This window comes from Puntigrus tetrazona, chromosome 10 (genome assembly GCF_018831695.1).
Source record: "Puntigrus tetrazona isolate hp1 chromosome 10, ASM1883169v1, whole genome shotgun sequence".
NCBI lineage: Eukaryota > Metazoa > Chordata > Actinopteri > Cypriniformes > Cyprinidae > Puntigrus > Puntigrus tetrazona.
This window is the reverse complement of record NC_056708.1, coordinates 4,155,018-4,172,449: the sequence shown is the minus strand read 5'-3', so window position 1 is coordinate 4,172,449 and position 17,432 is coordinate 4,155,018. Positions and strand designations below refer to the sequence as shown.

Here is a 17,432-nt window from a genome sequence, read left to right as displayed (position 1 = left end):
CGTTTAGTCTACTAAACTGGTATACTTCACGTTGGCTGAACTAATTTTGTACTTTAATTGTGTGGAAGAGGTGCTGAAGACCAGTTTAGTATATTTGACTGTGCTGAAGTTGAACTATTAAAAGTATGCTTTAGGTACACTTTAAATATTTTGCATTTAAAATTTTAAGAAGTGACATTTTGAGCACTTGTGTTTTTGGTGTAACTTAATAACAAAGATTTCATTTGGGTTCACCAAAAAGCTATCTATCTATCTATCTATCTATCTATCTATCTATCTATCTATCTATCTATCTATCTATCTATCTATCTATCTATCTATCTATCTATCTATCTATCTATCTATCTATCTATCTATCTATCTATTTAAATATATTGTGTAATTTAAAATGTAACTAAATTTACTAAAACTAATTTCCTCATGCCGTTCTAAACCATTGATCATCTTCATTTTAATAGTCCATGCAAGCAAAACTTTATTGAAAATGTGCATTAAAACATGTTAAATGCAGTCCAAATTAAACAAGCAGTTCAATCCAGTTCAATATCTTGACCAAATAAATGACCATTTCGTTTAACTAAAATTTTACAGTTTTGAATTTTGGCACTTTTTTTTTTTTTTTTTTTTTTTTTAGGCAGTTTAGTGTCATGTTGTTGCTATTCCAAATTACTGGCTAAAATTAGAGACCAACAGCAGAAACTCAAATTTTAAATCACATTCATTATTTAAGTACACTACAATAGCGTTCTGGGTTTGCTTTATTTCCATTTTTCAGCACCACACCTGCAGCATTTTTTTGATACCTGCAAATGATTTTGTGGAAATCGGAGATTTCATGGCTTATTTGTGGACGAGAAAAGAAAGCATAGCGACAATTATTACTTTTTAACATTTCTATTATTGTAAGTTTAGAACGCAAGATCATAAAAAAAACCTACATGAATGCATAATGGAGGCGAAATGATCTGTTTTGGATAGTGGAAGTGTTTTTTTTTCTTTGTGTAATTAAATCATTTTCTTAATATATTTTTTCACATTTTGTTTGAGTTTTTCTAACCTACAAAATACTGAGTAATCTAAATAGAAAATTCCCATATACACTGCCCTGTAACGTTTGCAAGACTTCCAACTCAGTGCCACAAATGAACCATAAATAGTGTTAAACAAGAAAACAGAATATTAGATAATATCTAGACATTCTATCCTGTTATGCCCAGATAAGAGAGGAAGCTAGCCCAGTATTTAAAGGATGGCTGCTAGGAGGGCTAGCCTAACAAATCTCTGAGGATTCAAGGAGCCAAGGCTATCTAGGCACATTCATGCGAGCGACCACGTCAATGATTTCCAATATACTTCTAAGTCAGGGCAAGACTACAGCATCGTTTAAAAATGTGATTATACACAATGGTCAGGTGCCGTAAAATTTTAGGTTTAATGTGATGCTGTTTGCCTCAACATCTTGCACAAAGATTTTTGCTTTTTGACATGTTACCAGTACCAGTCACAAGTTTGAATGTGTCTGTTCCTTCAGCATTTACTAAGATCCATCCAAACTGTTGACCGAGGTGAAATATGAAAAAACTAACTTTTTAGTAATCATGTAAGTGTAAATCTAGTAGTCATAGTAGTATACTATACTATTTCAATGTGAAGTAGGCCTATCTACAGTTGACTTTGACATTTACATTTAAAAAAAAAAAAAAATCAAGTGGTTTTTAATCTTAGTCCTGGTGACCCACAGCATTGGAGAAACCTGTGGTCAATTAAGCAAGATCAGGTGTGAGATATATTGAGGCTCCAGGAGCACAACTGATAGCTACTACTATGTCGTAACAATTTAACCCCCATTATGCATTCCAAGGTTAATATGGTGTGTTTTTTTTGTGTTGGTTGGTTGGTTGGTTTTTTTTAACCTAAAGAAAAGTTTTTTTTTTAATCACTACCCCTATGGCTGTCCGAACACTTAACACAAGCACTCCTCTGCTTTTCTTCTGCGTCTTTCCTGCATGACTCTTGCCTTCTTTAGCCCTTCTTTTAACCCTCTTTCTGTTAGCTGTTATACATTTCAGGTACCTGTTTTTCTCTTTCTCAGAGGCTACACGTGGTTCTGCTGTAAAAAGGTTTTCTATCTCATTTGCGCGACACCCAACCAATGGTATGTTTGCTTTTGTTAACTCCTAGTACTATCTTCCCCTCACATTCAGTTTTTTTTTTTTTTTGTTGTTCTTCTGGATATAGAGTTCCTCCATCGACCACAGAACAGGGAATGCGAGTTATTCATTTTTAGAGGACTGAAAATGCAATTTCAACACACCAGAAAATGATATTTTATGTCTCCTTTGCACGGTGGTCTCTTTACATGAATTTCAAAGATTGCTGTCAGTTTTGTTCCGTCTGTTAAAAAGGGAATTTGGCGTATTTTGTTGTTAGCTAATGTTTACTCGTTTATTTGTGGCTGAATGAGCTAGTTCTTAAACCCTGATGAAATATGTTGAATTATCTGGTGATCGGTATTTGCTGCTCTTAGGGCTATTTAAAGGATATGCATTTAAAATAACACCTTTTTATTTTACCCCTGTATGTTTATTTGCGCATTTTAGCATTTCCCAACACTTCACGTGATTTCTGTATTTTCGGTTTCAAATTCTGTAAGAAATATAACATTTTCACCTGGCGGAGTCACATGCATTAAAGAAGAAATCAAGGAATAAATGTCATATAAAGCATTATTTTAAAACGGTTGTATTCCTGAATATTTATAATATGGTTGTAGCGTTTAAAAGGTGGGTAAAATCTAAGATGATGTTTTTGGAAATTTTTTAGCATATCATTTTTATTGTTTGTTTGTTTTTTTTGTTTTTTTCTTTTAATCTGCTTTTCTAAATGGGTCAGTGTTTTCCAGTATGTTCAGTGGTAAGTGTTAATCATGCTTAATATACTCGTTCTATCCTGTCTAATTAGTGTTTTTTTTATTTGATTTTGGCTCTGATTCCCAAACTTGTTTAGTAAGTATTTAGATCTTGTCTTTAATCCCATTTTGACCCTTACCAAAGTCCACAGTGATCCTACCTATTAAATAAAAAGTCCTTTTTTTTTTTCACTTAATGTTTCCACAAGAAAACTATCCTCTGAGCCTTGTGCGTTTTAGTTTATTCCTTGCATTTGCAGAAGGAAAAGTAATTCACATTTATATTTTTGATGTATTTACATTTATTTTAAATAATAACAACGACAGTTTTCACATTTAAGATCCGTTTTAACTAAATCACCAAACCTATTAATTTGAACATTGCCTAATACCGGTTGGCTTACATTGTTGTGAATAGATCTTAAGATTTTTACTTCTTAAGATGCCTCTTCCTTTATTATTGATGAATATAGATTTTTTTTTAACAACCTTAGCAAATCAACATGGCTGTTAAGTAGTATAGCATTTAAATAATAAGTAGAAATGATCTAAATGTAACCAGTTCCATCTGTTATTTCAGTCCACTGTAGTAAATCCACACTTGTCGTACAATATTAACGATTATATTTATTTTTTTATGCGCTCTTCAAAGTGCATTATTTAAATGAACTGCTCCTTGACAACCGTTAACATGGTTAGGCTAATGAACTTAGAACAATTGGTTATTTTGATAAATGCAACCATTTCTAACTGTTGGTGTCTTTTATATTATATAGCTGTTGGTTATGTATTAGTTTGGTGTGAATTAATACAATAAATCATGAGAGTCCGTGAGTTACAGTTGGAATGATCGCTGTAATGCACGGCCTCTCGTTGCTTATTGCTTTTATTAGTACGATTCCTGAAGACTTCTATTCAGACATCTTGTGCCAAATTGCATGATGTGAATATATCCAATCATAATCATGTTGTTTCATCTGAGAGAAAAAAAAAAAAAGTATACAAGGTAGGTCAGTTATCATATCCGCTTCATAAATTCATCTTGGCCAAGTGATGTTTTTGGTAGATTGAAGGTATTGTGAGCTGTTCTTTGTGTGACCCATCCGCCTCCATCCTAACCACCTCAAACTCACGTTTGACGGTGTTGTTGCTTGGAAATGGAACGCCGTGTGTCCAAGATCTTAAGTTCTAGTTCTTGCTAAACGATCATTCCAGCTGAAGATGTTTTATAGTCTTTCTTTTTCACAGTCTGATATTGTGGTACATTTCATTGAAGGTTTTGAGTTGTACTCCATGGTTCCTTCCATCTGTCCCTTGGAGACCCTCCATAATTCCCTGTCTCTCAAACAAGTGGATGACTTCCTTGCCTCCATAGCCATATCTCACGATCCAGTACTGGAAATATCTGCATCCTCCCCAGGTATAATCAAGACATCACACACACACCGACTGCCACTGTATATAATCTGTGGACATGTACATTTACTGTTTACTGTACATTTCTTAACCGCTTTCTGTTTGTCCATCCTTAGCTGTGACGGCAAAGAAGGCTCCTTTGAACACTTACACTCCAGCAAAGGTCTTGCCCTGTCCGTTTACACAGTCTCTTGGAAAGAAGGCGTACTCACCAGAGAAGAGTGCCTCAGGCATGTTGCATTAAATGCAAATATTGATGGCGAAATATTGGAACAAATTATGTCACGTCTGATTTATTAGGGTTCCCGCAGTCATCATTGAAAAACTTGAGAGTGTCATTTTACACAGAAACTTGATTTGTTTACTCAATATATATTTTTCACTTTCAGATCAAGTTCATTTTCCAGCAAGGAAACCCAGAGGCGTTTCGGCAGATATTTCGGAGCATGGCGCGAGTAGCGGGAAAACCTCAAGGCCGAGCTCGGAGACCAAACAGCCCAAGCCTGCTCCCAACATTCCCATCCTTCTGCCGCCTGAATCTCATGACTCTGCTGTTAAAACCCAGCAACGATCCAGTGGCACGGCAACACATGAAACACCCGCTCTAGAAAACAAGAGTGTTACAAAAACTGTGTCAGGCTTTCACACATGACACCCAACAATGGCAAAAACATGTCTCATGTTTGATACCAAAACACAGTCCACCAAAAGATAGCGTATTGTTGTAATTACAATCATATCGTAGGCTTACATAGCTTTTCCATTCACCTTGAATGGTTCAGAAGAATGTTACGTTTATCTTGTATATTTGAATGTTAAAATGTAAAAGCTCGCGTAGAATTACTTGTCATAGTATGACATGCTGCTGCAGCTGCTTTTAATTCTTTTGGAATATTTAATGAATGCAGCACTTTCTGGGGCCTCACCAAACAAGGTCCACAGTGATATTTTCTTGTTTAGAATCATATTTTTAATGCGTAGATTTGATCACAATCGGACTGTGCACTTCTTTCCCTCCACTGCAGCTGACATCTGCCTTATGTTAACAAGTACTTTTCCATCAAACTAAAATTAAACATGAATGTTGTGTAAATTGGGAATTAACTTTGACTGTTGGCATTTTTATATTCATTAACACAACAACAACAACAGTTTAACCCAAACCTTAACTGTGCTTTTTAAGGGTTAAGATGTTTTCTAAAATCTTCTTTACAAGGATCCTTTAATGTTAAGAGGAAACACCCACATTTACAACAACTGTTACTAGGAGTAACTCTTTTTTTTTTTTTTTTTAATGAATATGGGCCCTGATATCCAAAATATAACCACAAGCTTACGTCATCCTTTAGTAGTGATAAATAACCATTATCTGAATTTACACCTTACACTTACAACACCTTATGAAAACAACCCAAAGTAGATGTACCAGGTTGCCAGGTCTGCCAAACAAAACCAACCAAATCACTTTTTTCTGTGATGCCCTTCATCGGGTCCCATTGCATTAAAATTACTCCATCGCTTTAACCCACAGACTACAAGTCAACTTACAGGAAGAGTGTAAAAGTAGCCCAGTTTCGCAAGGAGAACCATAGACTTGGCAACATTACCTAGAAAAGCACCAACCCGAACTGACGTCAGTTGCTTTTTTTAAGACATACAACTGCCACTGGCGGAGCAATATATTAAGAAATATGTCTGTTTACATGGCAGATGCAAATATTTTATAGGAGTAACAAGATGGCAGCAAAGAGGAGACTACAAACACTTTCCAGCGAATATAAGACATATTGGATTTAAATGATAATATGGAGGTAATAAAACATTACAAACTTCAAGAACAAAGTTTTTTTCTGACAAAGACATTTAATAGCCTTTTCCACTCAACATGTCAATGCTCTAATTGCAGAAATGAAAGTAATTCAATTTGAGAAAACTGCGGCAATACACCAACAATGACACCGTAAAGCAGGGTCTTAGATATGTCTTTAGACATTCTACTAATAGCAAGAACCTTTGCAACTACATGTCATCTAGCAGTCATTAGAGTATAATTTCCATGGGCCTACAACATACTGGCTGTCAGAAACTTTGCAAGTATATGTCAAGTTATTCTACTAATCCCAACAGTGTACTCGGTTGCAAATTAATGACAGCAAGGCCAAATATTACAAGCACACTATTTTGCATGTTTCGTGGCATTATCGTCACAAATAAAACAACTTACTCTAAGCAATTATGCAATATGTTTGTTGCAATATTTTGAATGTTTGGCTCAGACATCAATTTTGGCCACTACTGTGACTTTCAAGCTAAACCATATTGCAAAAATAAGCCACTTTTAAGAGGATTGTGGGCTTTCCTGAAGTTGTGGGAGCTAGACGACATATGAAGACGTGAGACGTCGTAGTAGTGGTGTCCAAATTATTTTCACTCCTACCCCTTGACACTCTTTCAAGGGAAAAGGGTAGGGGAAGGGGTATAAAATAGAATTGGGATTCAGCCTTAGCAGTGTTTTAAGTAATCCTCAGAGGCTGATAAATACGGGCCCTGCTCCCTTTAATTGCTTGCCAGAGGGCCATAGCTTTTTTTTAACAGTAACATTTTTTTTTTTTACCAATTTAACCAACATAATTTACTTGCAGAATATGCAAACAAAGGATTAGGACAAGAGAATTAAAATACTAAACTAAAAGCAAAAACAAACCAAACAGGGAGCAAGGCCAACCTGGCAGGGACACAAAAACAGAGACAAAGACAGTGACAGAATGGATGAGAATGACAACAAACCAGCAAAGACGATAGGGCAAGGGGCATTATAAATAGAGAGGAAAGCACACAAGGAACAGGTGAGAGCAATAGGGTGTGGTCAAGAGGAAACAAGGAGGAGGGGCTAGGAAAACACAAGGCTGACAAAAACAGAGCCGCAGGCTGACAACAAAACACAAGAAACACAGTGTCAGGACAGATCCCTGACACTGATGGCTTGGAAGCTTAATTTGTTATCTAGTGCTCTGATTTATTTCATTTGTCCTTGTCAACTTGTTCTGTCCCCTCTATATGGAAATGTGCAACAGCTATTCCTAAAATATCATGTAACATCTCAAAGGGCTATCCGTTCAAAAAATTCAAATACATGTGAAATCAAACCTCACCTCTCACATCTCCATTTGCTACCAGTTGCTACCAACAATAGAAATTACAAATGTATAAAGTGCTATAAAAACATTGAAATATCTTTAAAAATAAATGGAAAAACGTGGCTAAGTGTTGTTTTTACAATTGTCACAACTGTTACCTGTCTAAAAGACTATGTTTAAATAGAAACATTGTCTGGTTGATTTACAAGCATTTTTAAAAAGTGAGCAATCATATAACTGCACTGTTCCTGAATTAACGTTTGATCTCTCATTCGCTTGTTACAGTTTAAGCTTTACCGCCTCGCACAACCAAACTTATCTACCACTGCCTCGCAGTCTATTAGTGACGTGGGTACGGGAGGCGGGACTAGTAGAGAACGCTATCTATTAACTCCCTCGTTTCCTGGTTTATTAAAGATTAAATTAAATAAGTACTAAATAAACAAAACAAGAAACAGCCGGTCAACGTTGGTTACAATAAATATGTTTTTACTAATTATCCCTAGGCACAAAGCAGTGGTTGCTCGACATGTTTTGTTGACCAAGGAAAATGTTTTATCCAAAAATGTCATTTTGAGCATATCTCTACACCTCTCTAACCTTACCTATGAGTAACGGCTAAAATCTGAGGAAATTATAGATGGATGTACAAGCACCAAACACTGACTGTAAGCCTAAAGTTCACAAAAACTATAAACTGGTTCTTCAAATTTGATTGGTTAATCACAATGTCGTTCCAGAGTCAACAAAAAAAACGTCGAACTCGGCAAAATCCCGGGTACCTCGGTTCAGGCACTGGCTTCAAGTCTTTTTGTAGCGCCTTAGAAATCCTCTGAGTCCCCTAGTGGCCCCTTGTTTGAGAAGCGCTGCTTTACATAAGAGCATCCGACCCTCGTCGCGTCACGTGACTGCATCCGAGGCGTCCGCGGCTCGCGTCACGTGACTGGCGTCGACGGCAGACTCCTCTGACAGGATCTCGTCTATGGTTTTCTCAAGCCCAGGTGTGCAGTCTTTCTGAACAGGTTTGATTTTACGCTATTTTCTTCGTTATATTACGGTCGCTCCGCAGCGATCAAAGCGCTGTCAGCGAGCTCGCCGCGGTTGTGATGTTAAATCCCCTCTCCGCTGCTGTAAATCGCGAAATGGTGGCAGTGACACAGCCCAGAATAAAGGCAGCGTTTGGAGGACGCTTGCCTGTTTAATGAATAATTACTATTACTCGTATTTGACGACGAAGCTGTTAATGAACGCGTTTGTATGGTACATACGGTTTCTCGGCACAGTATTTCAGTCCCTAATGTCGAGCATCATCATCATCATCATCATCAGGATGGAACTGGCAGGTTCCTCGCCTAGCTCTCACTAAACCCTAAAAACGATCGTTTATTATCAATGTTAATCATGCTTTTGCGTCATTCACAATTTATAAAGTGCTGAAATGCGCGTTTGATTTCTGCTCAAACGCTACAGTGATCTTTGGTTCGTTTACAGTAAAGCACTGGCCTGGTTTCGCAGGGTTTATCCCTCATATCCTTGTCTGGGATGAAACACATTTCCATATGAATAGTGGTCGGTTACATCCAGCAACTACACTGTGCAAACCACAACCGTGCTGTATGAGATCAGTGTGGGACGTTTTGATTAATGAGTGAATAATGCATGTATACCTATTAGTTTTTAAACCAAAATTTAGGAATGCAGTGAGAAATAATTGAAGCCAGAATACATTTACATGTATAGTTCTGTCTATCTATCCATCTATCTAAAATATTTGTACAAATGGCGCTCCAAACAGTCTGACAGAACACAGATGGTTCTTGTTTTATTCTAATGCGCTGATCCTGGCAATGCAATCGTGTAATTATAGCCCTTAACTACCACACTTCTTTTGAAATGTGCAAAATATGATGTGGTTCATGTGTTAATACGCTGATGATCGATAAGTGTGTAAAATAATGATCTTAAGTTTATTGGGTCATTTGTTAGTTGGTTTGTTCATTCTTTCATGTCAAGTGAAAATAGACTTGAAAGCACACACAAATCCTAATGTTTTCTACGCTCTTAAAAATAAAGGTGCTTCACAATGCCGTAGAAGAACCTTTTCGTCTAAATGGTTCTATAAAGGACTCCTGAAGAACCGTTCTGTTTCACAAGAAGGTTCTTCAGATTATAAAAAGAGATGGTTCTTTGCGGAACCAAAAATTCTATGGCATCGTTGCTAAGAACCTTTAGCAGTCTAAGCACTCGTGTAGATTAGAATATCAAGAACAGTATATGATCAATTAATTTGTTCCTCATAAGCCCACTTTAATATGAATAAAAGTGTTGCGTTGTGCTTTAAATGCAGTACAAAATGCTCAATACAAAATGGCAATATTCAAAGAATTAATAAAATCATATAACAATAATAGTTAATTATTGTTATTATTATTTAATCAGCACTACAACGCAAAAAGAAATGTTTTGTACATGCCTTACAAAGCGTTTTTTGGTATTTTGAATACAGTGATGTGTATTAAGAGTACAAAGAATGAGATGCACTGTTTCATTCAAATAAAATGTACGTAGATGACATATCCTTGTGTTGCTGACACAGAAGAGCGTATGCAATTTTCCTGCAGCAGCGCTCTCCAAAAAGGTGCTACGGCAAAGCTACGGTGCCAAATTTGTTGAATCATTCCAAACAAAAAAAAATTCCCATTTCTTCATAATGTTAGGGTTGAACCACTGGTGGCAGATGAAAAATCCGAACGATGTTTTTCATATTTTCTGGACGTTGATAGTGGTTTTTACTTGGCAGTCAATGGGACAGTCAATTTTGGGATGGAGTAACCCTTTAAAAGACAATAAAAAACCAAGCAATAACGGCTGATACAGTTAAATTTATACTCAGTTTGCATAATATGCACAAAGATTATTAAAATTGATTATAAAAACTGGATAAAATAATATAATAACCTGATAATGTGAGAAATGAACCGATTTATTCTTCCTTCCACCTGTCTTTGGACACTGAAATTCTCCTTCGATTTGTAGGATCTTAATGGTTGCTAGAATTTTGTTAGACATCTTTCTCACGTCACTGGCACAGCATCATAGTCAGCGTAATCCAAATGCCAGATTTGAGTTCCGTTTTATACCTCCTGAATGTTTTTTTTTTTTTTTGTTATTTTATCTGTCAAAATGAGTCAGCATTTGGAATGATCTTTCAGTGTTTTGATTTTAAGGTCCATTCTCACTGAAGTTGAGCTGAGCCTCCTAAGCCTTTCTCAGCCGTCTATAGATTTTACATCTGCGTGTTCTACAGGAGGACAGATGCAACTGCTTCTAATTGACAAAATTACCCCAGAAATGATTAAATAACTGCAATTAAGGAATTATACACAGTTTTTGTGTATTTTGTTGTTCAGCATTTTGACAGCTTTTTTTTTTTTTTTTACCAAGGATAAGCACATATGCTTGATTTTGTTTGATTTAGGATTGCATTAAATATCTGGGGGCACAATAATATATATATATATAATGTGTTTAAATTTTATTTATTAAAATACAGCGGGTTTTAAAATAGTTCTGCTTCAAAGTATATTTAATAATCTTTAATTATTTACCAATTTATTGTTCTGATACTAGTTAAATCTAAATACTATTCATTCAATAATATTTCATTTAATTCCAGATAAAGTTTTGTGTAACCAGATTTGAATACCGTAATAACCATTAACCAATAAAAATAAACTATGTATATGTGGCTTTTTGTAGGTGGTGGAAAAGCACCTATTATTACCAGCCGCTGTTAAAATCCAAGAAGAAGATAAAGATAGAAGGAGATAAAATATACATCATATTGTAATACAAAAAAGAAGATAAAATAAACATTGTCATAATAATTTACAAACAAAACAAAAACAATTTCATGGAATGTGATGTATACACAGTTGCAAAAGCATAATAGTTATATAATTTAATAATCATGTTAAAATTCCTGGATAATTTACTAGATGATTCCTGTTTTTCCATCCTCAAATTTTGCTGTGACGATTTAGCATGTGCCAGGCATCAGAATAATCATCAGAAAGCTGAATAAATAATCTTTTTAATCCATTGTTAAATGGTTTGTTAGCATAGGGCTATATTTGGGAGATATAGATAATATTTGAGATATAGCTGAGCCAAAAAAAAATAAAAATCTAAAAATCACCTTTAAAGTTGTCCAAATGAAGTTCTTAGCAAGGCATGATACTAATCAAATATTTAGTTGTAATATATTTACTGTAGGAAAGTTACAAAGTATCTGCATGAAACATGGTCTTTACCTAATATCATAATGATTTTTAGCCTAAAAGATAATTTTCACCCATACAATGGGCGAGATTTTGTCTATTGCTACAAGTAGACCCATGCGACTTAAGACTTGTTTTGTGGTACAGGGTCACATAACCTGAAGGATCATTTGCACTGATTTAAATCGTCATATTATCCAGCCATAATAATACAATAGCCTTGCTATGTACGGTAAAGTGCAAAGACATAATAGACATAGAGAGCATAATGCATGAAGCTGCTTTAAAACAATCTGCATTGTGAAAAGCAGATTTGACAAGGATTAAGAAAGTAAATGATGATAAAATATAGGCTGTAACATTTTGTTTGTGTGTTTCAGCCAGGTCATGTCATTAAAGATGGAAATGGATGCCAGTGGAGTGTCCAGGGCGCCCATATCCGTTCTGCCTGCTGCTGAGGTCAAAGCCACCCTGAAGCCAGAAGCCGATAAACCCCGGTGCTCCAGCACTCCCTGCTCCCCCATTAAAAGTACTGTCTCAGGATACCAGATCCTCCACATGAACTCCAACTATCTCGTGGGCTTCACCACCGGTGAGGAGCTTCTCAAATTAGCCCAGAAATGGTCCAGCCCTGACAACAGCAACACAGAGGCCTTGCCCAGCCCTATCAAAAAGCCTGTGGATTTAAGCCTGCACCGAGCCTCGCGGATTTACAAAGCCAAAAGCCGTTACTACCAACCGTACGACATCCCAGCCATCAACGGACGCCGGAGGAGGCGCATGCCCAGCTCCGGTGACGGCTGCTTGAAGTCGATGGTGAGCGGGGAGCCCAGCAAGGCCTTACACGGGCCCCTGCCCCTCTGCCTGTTGAAGGGCAAACGAGTGTACTCCAAATCCCTGGACTACCTCAACCTGGACAAGATGAGCCTCAGGGAGCCGGCGGACACTGAAGTGCTGCAGTACCAGCTACAGCATCTCAATCTGAGGGGCGAGCGCATGTTCACCCGCAACAAGACATGAGTTCTCAGAAATGTCCACCTGCCCACAGTCGTCTGTCTGTGATGTAGGGCCTCGGTTTTTACCACTCCGATTATAGGCAGTTCGCTACTAATACAGGGTGACCGTACGTGCCATTTTTCCTGGACGGTCCTGGCCCAGATTTTTTTTATTGGCATTGTTCGTACTTGCTGAAGGTAATGATCAAAAAGTAGTTTGACCAATACCACGGAAGCATTGCATGTACTGGACCAATCGTGACGTGCGCAAAAAGATGAAATCTACAGAGAACAATCAAAGTGATGCAAATACGCCGATATTACGTGAGTTTGACTTAAAGGGATTGCTGCTCAGACCGATCAGTTTTGACAATAAAGTACCTCTAGTGGTTCGAAAGCATTTATGGTCGTTTAATGTCTTGTACTAATTGGTCTGCACATGCAAACAAAGCCAAAACCTAAATATTGTAGGCAATATAGAAATCCTACCCTGGACGTATTCAAGAAAAATGGCACATATGGTCACCATAGCTAAAGCCCAAAGTATACTTCACCAGAATAGTACCCCCCGTACTGTATGCCAACCGCCATATTTTTCTTTGCAGGTGCAAGTCGTGCATACGCACTGATTAAGTTTTGCACTAATCAGTTGTTCCACAAGGAAAGATGGCGCACTATCAAATGGAGTACACTTTGAAAAAGCTGCGCCTCACGCTGTACATGCACACATACAAAAGTAAAGTACACTTTGGGCTTTAGGCATCCATAGACCACTGATCTCAAGGTGTGACAAAGCGCCATGAGGTCCAGTTAGAGGAAACTTAAGTAGTAGTTTGTTCAAAAAGACAAATTCTGTCATTCGTCACTCACCCTCGTGTTTGTTCCTGACTTTTTGAATTTTGGAGAAACGTTTCGCAGCTCTTGATTTACTAAACAGGGCGAATTACCGCTAGATGGTTGTCATCCCGTAAAAGCACAGACGGGAGCGGAAGTTTCTGTGGTTGATCTGCTGACAAAGCGCACGTTAAAAAACACAGCCACGACTAATTTTCACAATGAGCAATGCAGTCCGTCAAGAGCAGCTCAGAGGAGCAAACCTTACAGCCACGCCAAGGGCAAATGGCTCAAGACGTGCTCTCTTGTGAATCGACAACTGCAGTCTGTTTATTAAAATACTTATAAATATTGCGTCCGAAAGGGGAAACTCCTACGAATGCATATGCGGTAAGGTCAGCCACCAAACTAATTTAGTCCATGCCTTTTCTGGGTATCTTTACTTTATCCTGCCATTAGGTGTGCCAAAAGAAGGTTTGCTTTGGCATAAATCTGGTCTAAAGCTTGCGGAAGCCATGGAACTTAGCAGGAACTGGCTAAAAATTGTTGCGGATGATCATCTAAAATGTAACTTTATTTTCAGTCCGTCGAGACTTAAGCATCTCTTAACTTTGATCCTGAGATTAAAAGCAGATTTAAGAGTAAAAGCACCAGTAATTGAATTCACTTTATGAACTTATTGGAAACTGACCGTATGAAAAAGACTGCATCGAGAAACGTTCAAAATTCTTCTTTTTCAGTTTGCGAGAACCTGAGGGTGAGTAAATAATGACGTGATTGCTATACCTTTATCCACACAACAAGTCATTGTGAAAGTGTACGTTACAGGGGATTCGTTCACCGTGAGGTTTTTCAGGATTAGCAATAAATGGCGTGGCTTAATAGCTGAATTCCTACTGTTATTTGTGAGTTGGTGAGCGTGTGCAAAACACTTCAACGGCTGCGCTGCATTTAATCTCCTGTTCTCCCCTAACATCCGATCACGCGCTTGTGTTATAACTTTAGTAACTCGTGTCAGGTGAGGATCTCGACTGTTACGCAATCCGGATGATGTTTGACGCAGACCCCGATAGGCTTTTTTTTGCGGGAGAGGCTTATCTCCGAGAACCCGAACTAACGTTAGCGTAGAGAAACCATTAATGGCCTTTTCATTTCTCTAATCGACGTTTTACAGGAGGCTCGCCGGGTCGTTTTAAATTTACGTTGAAGCATTTTCTGGATGAAATCTTTACGTTAATGAAAGGTTGTGGCGTTTGCTTTGTCCATCCCCCTTCACAGTGCACACAGTTGACAACACTGCTATAAAAACCAAAGTCCAGGGGAACTTGATGAATCATTTTTGAACAGCAGACAATCTTTCACGGTTTTACGCGATAAGCACTAATGACCGTTTATGGGATTTTATTTGTCTTTATTTAATATGTGACAGCGTTCCATCATCATTGAAGATATTTGTTCTAACCCTTTGCCATCGTGACTCTTTGAGATCTTCGTAGATGTTCCTCTTATATTTCATGCTTTTCAAAACTCCTTTTTATAACTGTTTAGTTGAACCCCTCGTGCATCTTTTTTTTCCCTTCTATATCTTCCTCCCGTAATTTTGAAAATGAATTGTTAGATTTCACCCTTACTATAACCGACTTCATCATTTTGTTTCTAATCTAATCTAATCTAATCTTGTCGAACTTCCGTGTTATTTTAATGTTCAACCGCCGATGATTAGGTGACTGAAACATTAAAATACCATATAGGCATATGCTCTAAAAAGCACCTTAGGTTCATTCGTTTGACATATTTATTAATTGTGAAGTGTTGGTGATGTTTTATTACAGTATTTCCAAAGTTTTTAATATTGGATTTTTAATTTCATTTCCTAACTACACAGTCTTCACGTTCACGTGGTTAGAAATTCGTCGGACCACTTTTAAAGGAACAACTAGTAACGTTATTGAAACGGTGTGATTTATTATTTATCTTCACAGCGATGAATACAACGCTTAAACCCGAAGCGAATGAGATCAAGTGTATTCAGAAATGAACGAACAGTCCTCAAGCATCGAGGAATCGGCTCACTGGTCAGACGACCGTCGGCCATTTCATCTAAAGGCACGTTCAGTCAAGTCCAAATGAGCAAAAAGCAAGCCGGTTTGCTGTCCTGAATCGAACGAGTTTGGAATAAAAGCTGTAAGGAGTTGCTACTTCTCGTGTTTGGGCTATCTATGCCATTAACCGAGTTTTAGGGACGGGTTTTGTTTTGTTGTATTTTTTTTTTACATCGTCGTGAAATAGCTAAATTCTGGCCGTGAGATATACCGCGATATTTCAGAGCTAATAAGGGTAAAACGTAAAAGCTTGAAGACCTGTCGCGCGCTGAAACCGTTGTATACTCTATTCATCATGATGATAGTCGTCGTTTAAAAACTCCTGCCTAGAAGGATACGACCTCATTTTAATCTCTTAATGAATAAAAATGCGTTAGAAACCAGTACTGGCTGCAGTGCCTTCGGTAAGACGTACATTCAGAAGGCATGTCTTAGTTCATTTTAGAATACTTGAATGCACATGTAATATTGTTCGGTTATCCTCCGTTCTCGGCATTTTTAATGCTTCTTTTACCCACTGCAGTGTCAAAGTTTAACTTTTGTTTTTGTCGGAGTTTGAGTTTCATTTGATATTAATAAAACACTGTTCTTTGCATTGTGTATTTCTTGCGTCGTGTTGCCAGGAAATGAGTGGCGAGTGAGTGAGTGAATGAATGAATGTTGCGTATCTTAAATGCGATCTAAAGTCGCTTTGGAGAAACAGTGTTGTGTTAATGCAGTAAGCATCTGAAACACGGGCTTTTCTGCGTTCTTGTTAAAACCGTGCGCGAATGCCCTCCAATATGCGTTCATTAAAGAATTGGCTAAGTGTGTTTTCGGAAAGGCCACAAGAGGGCCTCAGCAAGGCAGGGGGGCAAAAGTGTCAATTTATCTAAAGGTAAAATGTCAAAACAATTACTTTAATTATCTGAAAGTATGCGGTCTGCTGCTGGGCTAAAGGACAATAACTGACCTGATAATGAATAATGATAATTCTCCATTTGTTGACATAACATGGTTAGATGCAGATGCTTAAAACCATGTCTTAACTCGGGTCACAAGTGTATTTATTAAATATATATATATATATATATATATATATATGTGTATATGTGTGTGTGTGTGTGTGTGTGTGTGTGTGTGTGTGTGCATTTTAAACAAGTGTTATCTTTGATATTATTAAAAACATTTTACTTTAGCTGAAGTATTTTTATCAGTGCCTTTTGTCACTGGCAAAACATGTTTCTTGATCACCACATCATCTATTTATTTGTAAAAAGAAAAAAAACCCTCTAATGATTTTCCATCCACAAAATGTATAGCTCCATTAATGTTAAAATGTTTATTCTGCAATCCTTCGTTATGGTATTATTAAACAGGATGGTTTCCATTTGGCTTTTTTGCTGATTTGTACTTATTTATTTTATTGTTCATTTTATCTTTTATGCTTTTCTGTTTTGATTATTTTAGGATTATATTTTTTTTGTATTAACACAAAGAAGTTCACAATAAAAAACAAAATAACAATAAAAAAAACAATAAAAAGAGCATGTCTTCTAAATAGCTATGTAAATACCACTGTATGCTACATAAACAGTACTACGTTATTTCATGCAATTATGCATGTTTTGCATTTTATAATTGTAACTCGTTAAATTATACTTATTTCCACTATTTATGCATATTTTTTTCAGTGTCAATCCTCTTGTAAGTAAATAATTAGTCATATGTGTAGAATGTGAGAAATAAAACTTAGACATAATTGGTTTTCACTCATCATT

The 17,432-nt window shown here is 37.0% G+C and overlaps 2 protein-coding genes across 18 annotated transcripts in view; both read left to right on the top strand.

The window, feature by feature from the left end:
* ppip5k2 (diphosphoinositol pentakisphosphate kinase 2) overlaps positions 1-5,428 on the top strand; it is a 34,367-nt gene extending 28,939 nt beyond the window's left edge. For 8 of the 16 annotated variants that reach the window (XM_043250376.1, XM_043250383.1, XM_043250379.1 and 5 more), the window contains 5 exons: positions 2,093-2,155; positions 2,893-2,913; positions 4,185-4,328; positions 4,441-4,554; positions 4,714-5,428. In XM_043250376.1, the coding sequence (XP_043106311.1) occupies positions 2,093-2,155; positions 2,893-2,913; positions 4,185-4,328; positions 4,441-4,554; positions 4,714-4,976 (605 nt within the window). In that variant the 3' untranslated portion in view covers positions 4,977-5,428. Of the gene's footprint in view, positions 1-2,092; positions 2,156-2,238; positions 2,914-4,184; positions 4,329-4,440; positions 4,555-4,713 lie in introns of those variants that run through there. The other 8 variants (XM_043250378.1, XM_043250384.1, XM_043250387.1 and 5 more) reach the window with 3 other exon arrangements.
* Positions 5,429-8,335: 2,907 nt separating this feature from the next.
* macir (macrophage immunometabolism regulator) lies at positions 8,336-17,046 on the top strand. 2 transcript variants are annotated; one of them, XM_043250428.1, is made up of 2 exons: positions 8,336-8,483; positions 12,122-17,046. In XM_043250428.1, the coding sequence occupies exon 2, from the start codon at positions 12,129-12,131 to the stop codon at positions 12,759-12,761; it is 633 nt and encodes a 210-aa protein (XP_043106363.1). In that variant the 5' UTR covers positions 8,336-8,483; positions 12,122-12,128; the 3' UTR covers positions 12,762-17,046. The 2 variants fall into 2 exon arrangements, with proteins under 2 accessions (XP_043106363.1, XP_043106364.1); XM_043250429.1 differs by having other exon boundaries at positions 8,355-8,462.
* Positions 17,047-17,432: the final 386 nt, after the last annotated feature.